The 9,070-nt window shown below is 38.5% G+C and overlaps 1 protein-coding gene across 1 annotated transcript in view; it reads right to left on the bottom strand.

Annotated features, from left to right (window-relative positions):
* slc30a6 (solute carrier family 30 member 6) overlaps window positions 1-9,070 on the bottom strand; it is a 129,405-nt gene that overhangs the window by 83,358 nt on the left and 36,977 nt on the right. The window contains exons 2-3 of the mRNA XM_037687155.1: window positions 7,813-7,859; window positions 4,350-4,436 (exon numbers count right to left, since the gene is read on the bottom strand). Of these exons, the coding sequence (XP_037543083.1) occupies window positions 4,350-4,436; window positions 7,813-7,859 (134 nt within the window). The remainder of the gene's footprint in view (window positions 1-4,349; window positions 4,437-7,812; window positions 7,860-9,070) is intronic.

Below are 9,070 nucleotides of genomic sequence, written 5' to 3' on the forward strand. Positions count from 1 at the left end.
TATATATATATTGCTGTCACAGAGCTCAGCGTTTGAGCAAAATGTTAGCATTTTGACTTGTAAAAATCCACCATAGTAAAACAGTGACCTAGATAGCAGCTCTCTGCTCCACACAGAGGCTGTGGTAGCTCGGTGGTCTGTGGTTGTCAGGAACAGGAAGAACAACCGGTGTAAAAACATTTGCCAAGTGTTAGTGTGAGATAATTCCCTGTGGCGACTCCTGAACAAGGGAGCAGCCAAGGGGGGGGAGTAAAAGGGAGCACTGTTAGTCAACAACTATTCTCTGCACAACTTTACTGTGAACTTGAGATCTGCGCCAAGTTTAGTTAGATGAATATAGTGTAACTGGCACTGCATATCATAGTGACCACTGTGGGTCCAGCCAACTCTAAAAATGTGGTTTAATCCTGCTGACAGCTGGACAGAGAAACTGAGACTCCAGGTGCTAATTTAACTCAACCATTGGACAGAAGTGTGAATTCAGAACAAAAATAATTGCAACAATTTACTAAAACATTGTGTGATTTTCCCTGGAATCTGGAGCTAAACATTCGGAAACAGTAAAATAAAAAATTCAACAGGAAGGCGAAAATAAAACATTTCTAGCAGAAAAACTTGGTTGTTGACATGGAAAAGTATTTTTATTCTACGTACAACACCATGTAATCCAATCCTAGGCTCTCTGGATAAGACACCCCCACCACCTCTAATCCATTTTGCTTTGTGTGCGGTTAAAGTGGATTAATTCACAATAACAGTCTGAGATCCTTTCCCATCCATGATTGTGTAACATTTGTCCCACTCCGTGTTGTTTCAGCTCCACATCTGTCCATGTTTTCTTTTATTTACTCTCATTGTTTCGGGATAAACAAAGGTTTGGTTCTGGTTTTTATAAAAAATACTTTTGATTATGTGGAAATTCATTCAGTCTAACCATCTTTTAAAAGAGTTCAAACACAATGAGCTAGAAACAGCATGAGCTAGAAAATTTATCAGCATTTATGTTTTTGTTAGATCAGAAGTTAACGAACAAACTGGGCAGATGGTGAAACTTGCAGTGTCTTAATTTTAATCCACAGAGCTCAAACTATTTATTCAAACCAGGAAAGTGTCTTTCTGACATGATCTCTGTGCGTGTCGTGATCAGGAGGAAAATTATATTAAAGTTGTGGATTTTTGGTAAAACCCCAATAAGTTGTGATAATGTGTAAACCATAAATAAAACAATGCAATAATTTGCTAATCTCATAAAAACTAATTTATTCACAAAGCACCATATTGAAACAAAGAAGTTTAAACATTTTCTGGGGAAAAAATTGGTCAGTTTTGAATTTTATGGCAGTAACATTTCAAAAAAGTTGGGACAGGGCCATGTTTTTCACTCTGAAGAATCCCGTCTCCTTTTAGTCTGTAAACATCTTGGGAACTGAGGAGACCAGATGAGGAATTTGAGGAAATGTGTCTGACTAAGGTTTATAGGAGTTTAACAGTTTGGGGTCTTCTTTTGTGGATGGTGCAAAGTGTTCTAAAACAAGCATATTTTTTTGTTTGTTTTTTTTGCATTAATGGTGCATATAAACATGTTAACTACCAAAGTCAGAGGCACTAATGCACCCTCATACCATCAGAGAGGCAGGCTTTTGAACTGTGCGCTGATAACAGATGGTCCCTCTCCTCTTTATTAAAGAGGATCTGACCACAGATCAGTCCATCACTTAGCATCAGTCTATTTTAAATTAGCTTTGGCACAAAATAAGACTTTTCTGAATTGGTGTTATAATTTACAGTTATGCAAACAGGAGCTCAGGGGAATACTTAGCAAAATGCAATGATTGTAGGTAGGAATGCATGATATATACAGTACACAGTACAGTGTTTCCCCTAGATAACTTGCCATGGCGGGGCGCTCATCTCGTCCGTGATTTTTGTTTGGGGGGGACGGAGATTTGTTCTAAGCTGCGCAGCGCACAGAGACAGCGGCGTGCTGTTTGTACTGACAGTTTTAGAGCAGGGTGTGTGTGACAGAAGAGAGACAGACGCACAGCTCAGCCGTGCGCTGTTTGTACCGACAGTTTTCGAGTGGCGGGGGTGCGTTCAGCGTGAGGGTTCAGCATGAAGGAAGAGGATGCCTTTAGCTTTTTAGCTAGTGCACCTGCATAGCGAGCTGCTAGTTTAGCGTTACGTCAGTGCCGACAGGTGGTTGGGATTGGGAGTGGGAGGTGGGGTTCGGTAGACGGGGCGCTCGGTTCTGTTGACGGGGCGGGGCGCCCCGCTTGTATAATGGTAGGGGAAACACTGACAGTAGAAACGATAGACATTTAGCCTATGATATAGATCTGTCTTCTACCGGCTAACCGCGGTAATGCTGTGTCTGATGTAAAATCAGAGTTGTCAGATTTAATAGTTACTTTTTTTTAGTTGAAAACTGTGCGTAAGTGGTGTTAAAGTCCTTTCTTCGGGAGCTAAGTAGCGAAGCTACAAGCTAACTACGGCCGGCTTGTCGTACTCGTATTCGGACACATGCGCAAAAACAGTGTTCTGTCAAAAGTTGTATTTTTTATTTTTTCCGTCGAAAGTTCGTTGGTCAGCTTTAGAGAGTGCATTTGAGCTAAAAAAAAAGGGGGGGAGGGGGGGTAAACCTGCTCTCTGATCTGTAAAAGAACGCAGTGTTGTGTGATTTTACTACGAGACCCTCTCTGATCAAAGCTACAGAGGAAACTGGTCGCCATTTTGTGTCAGCTCTCCTTAAAGTGGAAGGAGACGCCCACTAGAGGTTTGGAGGGTGAAGTGTTTTCAGTGCAACATGCTGCTCTGTTGCTGTTCATTTCTTAAGTGACAATACTGGAAACTATTGAGTTAACAAATTATTATTTTGTTTAAAACATATGGCTAAAACTACATTTGATAACTTTTGCACTATAAGAAAGAAGCCTAATACTTGATTTGTTAATTATTTAAAAACTCTCCGGACATAGTGGAATTTTCTTAATTGAGATTATTTTGTGGTATAACAGTTTTCAAAATAAATGCTGGCAAAAGGACACCCTGTGCTTTCTTTTTCATTCTTATTGCAAGTTTTATATCCAAAACATATCATGATATACATCGTTATCGCCGCCCATCACAATAGATATTGTGATATGATTTTTATGCCATATCACACATCCCTAATTGTAGGTCTTTATGCATCAGAAATATGCTTAAGTACACACATAAATATTAACATTGTTCTAATAAAAAAATTAATGAATAAAAGCATCAAAAATTGCCCACTGTTTCAACTGAGCCACAGTGAACTCAGATTCACAAGAAGAAATGCAAACTGAAGACCGACCGAATGGCTGATTGAATCAAACCAGATCCTAACAGAGGATATCTGGACATTACAAAATGTCAAAATACATATATTTTTAATTTTTATTTTTAGAATTATTATTACTTTATTTTAAGTCACATCTATGTATATATTTATTTATTTATTTTTGTAGCATTGACAGAGCTGCTGCCTCTCAGTGAGAAGGTCGCCTTGGTTCAAATCCCAGCTGGGGATCTTTCTGGGTGGAGTTTGCATGTTCTCTCCATGCATGTGTGGGTTTTCTCCAGGTGCTCTGGTTTCCTCCCACAGACCAAAAACATGCATGTTAGGCTGATTGGTAACTCTAAATTGTCCCTAGGTGTGAGTGAGAGAGTGAATAGTTGTTTGTCTTGATGTGTCCCTGTGATGGACTGGAGACCTGTCCAGGGTGTCCCCGTCTCTCGCACAGTGACTGCTGGATATGGACACCAGTGACCCTCGTGACCCAAAAAGGAAGAAGCGGGTAAAAATAATGGATGAACGGATGAACTTCAAACTGTTTGACTGGGGTCAAATGTTTTGTGTTTTTTCCACAACCTTCTCACAATCGTTGACTGGAATGTTGCCTCATCCCTCCAGACGCAACTGGTGTAGCCGAGTCAGGTTTGTGGGCTGCCGTTTCAGCTCTGCTCACAACATTTCTGTGAGACTGAGAACAAGGCTTTGCGGTGGCCACTCCAAAAACACGACGGCAGGTGTAACTCTGCAGCAATCGGCACGTGGCTGACGTTTCCCCCTTTGAGGGTTTCCTCAGAACATTCAATCCTACCAGGAAAACAGGATTACTGGAGGTGTTTCACCCTGACTGCATGACTCCAGCAGCTAACAGGCTTACAGCATGGTGGGATTAGAAATGAAGGATTCCCCTGATATTTACTACTGAAAGGAACGGAAAGGGAGGCCGAGATGATAGGAGCAGAGTGGAGATTAAAGAAATAAAATGCCCCAAATCACATCGTTAGGGGCGTATAAAGAGATTTCACCAAGCTCTTACCCGTCTGTCGGAGGCCACCAGTCTGAACTCCTGCAGAAGTTTTCCAAAAATGGATCTTTGCGATTTCCTAAATGGATGAATTGTACCCTATAAAATAAAATAGAAGGAAAATGTCCAGTCTGAGTGACTTTTGGCATAAAACACTATTATTTATGCTTGTACTATTTAAAGCAAAAGTGTGCAGCAGAATAAAATACCTGCATAATTGTCAAGATTCACAGTGAGATTAATTCATTCAATAAAACCAGAATCTTTTGAGTTTTATTTCCTTACATTAATTCCTCATTTATACAATTTCAAGCTAAACAAAAAAAAAGTTTTGGTAAAATTAAAAAGGTCTCCACAATTTATTTTTCCTCTTTTATTTGATTTAAATTTATTTTTGTTGAATAATTGTTGTAAGTACTCTAGATGCTGTCTGTCTAAAACAGGTCTCTCTTGTAAATGAGTCCTCGTGACTCAATGAGACTCACCTGGATAAATAAACTTTGAATGAAACTAGGCCTTCTAGGGAATAAACTAGAGGTTCCGATTAGTGTAAAGTAAATAATTAAAAACAAATTCAACTTTGCTGTCTCTACATGACAACACACTAACGTCATAACTAGAGCCCGGCTGATATAATTGTAGGGCCGATATTTTAGGCTGATATAGGCGTTTGGGGACATTTCGGTATCAGTAATAATTGGCCCATGATGCACTGATATAAATACTTCTAATTTTCAACCCTAAAATGCTGGGAACGAAATATCCTTACTTGCAAATGGCGTAATTGTACAATGTATCCAGCAGGGGGCGCATAAAGATTACTTTCAGGTCATGGCCGTTCAGGTTGACTAACTTTCAGTACAGACAAAGCATCGAGCAATACAGTGTAGAGTATTTTGCTGAACAGAGCAGTTTATTTCAACAGATCTGTAAAATAAAATCAACAATAATTAATTTTATTCAATCCTCCAAGCTGCTTGACATTGCCTACATGTCTCTCAAGTTAGAAGGCTAACATTTAGATAACTTAGCATAGGCTGTTGCCTTGTAAAACTTTATCCAGATCAAATAAATCTAACATAGCGGTAAATATATATCAGTGTTAGTAACGTTATCTTTGTCGTCCTCAATGAAATGAATTGTTTGTCTATACATAAAAAAACCTGCTGTAGTCAGTACCAGATAGACTTTCATCATATGTGACTGTTTAAACAATGAACGGGGAAGGGTGTTTCTTTGTTCATTTTATATTTTTTGTAAAACACTTGATAACTTTATGGTGAATAATGGAGGACAGAAAATGTGAATGCACGTTCGGAAGACTGTTTCAAGACTTCAAGTGTTAAAACACTTGTTTACTTGAGATTCTTGGGGGTGGACAGAGCTCTGAAATTTTCAGTCATATATTAGTTATCAGCATCAGTCTTCCCCTCTCAGTAGCCAAAGTTTCCATGTCTGTTGGATTCTAGTCATAATAAATTAGCTCAAATGTTTTGATGTTTTTATGAAAAAATAAAATAATTATTATTTTGATACAGGCATAACAGGAATAAGTGAAAATGTGGGAAATGGCAGATATGTTAACTTGCATGAAGCACCTGAACGTTTTTATGCACATCTGTGACTGTATGGAAGAGCAGGAGGTAAAATTTGTCCAACACTGCCACCAACTGGTTTATATTGGAACAACATCAACATCAAAATAAGTCAGTTTCAATTCATTTAACATAACGTTATGATATACAGTAATATTGAAATACAATTATCCAAATTTGAGTTTTGGCTGTTTGTTTTTTTTTACACAAAAGATACTGTTTAAATATTAGAAAACACTAGAAGTGTTGCCATGAGTTGAAACTCATGTTTGGTGAAAACCTAGCATGAACATCCTGATGCATGCTCAATAATCCAGGTAGAAAAATCTAAAAAAGTTAAATCTGGTCCTGGTGCCGTAATGTATTTTTGGGTTGAAAAGCCACTGGGACGTTATGTTTAGAAAATAAACGTCTCAGTTTCTCTGATCAGAGAAATTCTAAAATTCTATCAGAGAAACTGAGACGTTTATTTTCTAAACATAACATCCCAGTGGCTTTTAAACCCCAAAATACATTACGGCAAAAACTGGTTCATCCCAAAGATCCAGTCCCCCGGCACAAACAGAGCAATGTTGTGTATGCTGTTCAGTGTCAGGAGGGCTGTGATCAGTCTTATATCGGGGAAACTAAACAGCCACTGGCCAAAAGGATGGCCCAGTACAGAAGATCAACATCATCAGGCCAGGACTCTGCGGTCTACACTCATCTCCAGGCCAGCGGTCACTCTGTCAGGGATGAAGATGTTCACATCCTGGATAGAGAGGAACGATGGTTTGAGAGAGGAGTAAAGGAGGCCATCTTTGTGAAAAGAAATCGTCCATCATTAAACAGGGGTGGAGGCCTCCGGGTTCAACTGTCCCCCTCTTACAATGCTGTTATTGCTAGTATCACTCAGCCCTCTGTGAGTAGTAAACAGCCATCAGTGTGCTAATGACCCATTGTTAGGCTGATGGTCCTTCTTGAGCATGTGAGCAGCTGGTTTTGGTTGTCAGCAGCAAACTGGTTGATCCACCCTGAGAAGGTGCTATTTAAGAGACTGAGCTGAATACAGCTCCTCAGACTGAGGAAGTCTCTCGGATGAGAGACAAAACGTTTCTACATTTTTTTTTGTTGTTTTGCTTTGTTTTTGTTTTTTTTAATGTCCAGAGGACCAGATTTAACTTTTTTAGAATAGCATGAACATATTTTTAACATTAATGGCCACACCAAGAAAAACACATTTTTATTTGAAGTAATATTTATATGCATAATAAAACAAATAATGTTTAACATTTTATTTTAAAAAATGTCTTAGTTTTTCCACTTTAATTCAGTCAAATTTGTGAACTGAGTGCACTCAGGTAAGTGGGTTTGAAATTTAATTTAACTTGAATTTAAGTTGTGGTGGTAGCTTTTTCACTACCACCACAAGAAAGACTCATGCATTACAAACATTTCAAATATTGATCTGCTTCGTGTCGTATTCTAAAATATTTTTGTCCTGAAATGCTGTTGGCACATTTCAACTTTTTACATATTATAGAGTTGATAAAATGAAAAGTGTGATCAGCTACTACAGCACTGGGACCCTGACCTGACGCTTGTGATCGACTTAGGACAACCCTTGTTGAAACAAAATTACAACGTTAGCATCTGTTCTGACATTATTTAAACTTTGTTCAAAATGTCTCTGAAAGTTCAGATGATACCTTTAATTTTGGGACATTCTGGTAAAACTATTAAAAGTTGCATTCTGTTTAAACCACAGCTTAAACTACTCTACAGAAAGCTGAATGTGATCCAAAAATATTTAAAGATAAATCTCCGAGCCTTTGTGTTAAAATGGGAAAACAAAACTAAAAAACTAAAATAAAAAAAATTTAAAAAAAAGATAAACTCACCAAGACAAAGGTGTCATGCTCATGTTTCTTTCTGTGCATAGAAACATCTGTGAAGAAAAAAACTACAGTTAGCAACAAAAAAGTTTAAATCGTGTCATCTGGACCAGTTTCTTTAAGTGACAAATGGTTCATCCCCCATCCAGAGGACTTCCTCAGTCTACGGCCTGCCAACCTCATCTGTCCCATAGGCAGCCTTCACTGCTGTTTCAAGCCAATCTCCTGTTGGAATCTCTAAAGTAGGTTTTTAACACGTGCAAAACAATCAGTCATCGTGTACAACAATCAAATATTTTAGGCCAGATGGCCAACTTGCTACTCACAAAAACAGCTGGAAGACAACCAAGGTCAAAGTGGTTCAGGAAAAGGTTTGTACGCTCATTCAGATAGACTACATGGATGATTGCGCTTAATTTTAGGGCTGCAACAACGAATCGATAAAATGGATAAAAATCGATGATTAAAAGCGTTGGCAACGAATTTCGTTATCGATTTGTTGTGTTGCGCGATTATGCGTCTTTCACAGCGCTGCGGAGCCGTTTCGTTTTGTTCACGGGCAGTTCATTGTCAATGTTGACTGATTGAATAAAGTTTGAAAAAAAAAACTGCAGTGCGAGTTGAACAGAGCGAGGGGGAGCAGAGCAGAGTGTTTTTAAAGAAAAATAAGTGCATTTTACAAAGGACCAACGCAGCGAAAACTGTTCGACCCAAGTCCTCCAAAAAGTGGGAGAACTTCACAAAGATAAAAAATGAGAAGCATGACGCTTTGAAAATCACCGACACGACACGTGAGAACCACGCTGATAAACGTAAACATGTCGGAGTCACGAGGAGGAGGAAGGAGCTGCAGCTGATACAACTCTTCATGTGTTGCAGGTGAGTCTCAATTTAACACATTGTTCTGTTTCCAAGAGAGAAAACGTAACGTCAGTCTCTCTGGTAGATGAAGCTGCTGTTTGTTTGTTTATCTGATTAATGGTGGTGATAGAGAACGTGTGTGTTACTTTTTATTTAATTTAATTGGTACAAGCAGTGTTTAAATGTGATTTATAAATAAATCGAACACAAAGATAATAATTTAATGATTAAGCTTCAACTTTTAATTTGCTGGCAAAGTCTGAAGACACTGCAGGTATGGCAGGATGAATTGCATTTAAACAGGAATTAAAGTAATTTATTACATCTACTCAAATGTGTGTAAAAAAGTATTTATATGTGTGTGTGTGTGTGTGTGTGTGTGTGTGTGTGTGTGTGTGTGTGT

Source organism: Nematolebias whitei, chromosome 1, assembly GCF_014905685.2.
Source record: "Nematolebias whitei isolate Nwh7 chromosome 1, NemWhi1, whole genome shotgun sequence".
NCBI classification, from domain to species: domain Eukaryota; kingdom Metazoa; phylum Chordata; class Actinopteri; order Cyprinodontiformes; family Rivulidae; genus Nematolebias; species Nematolebias whitei.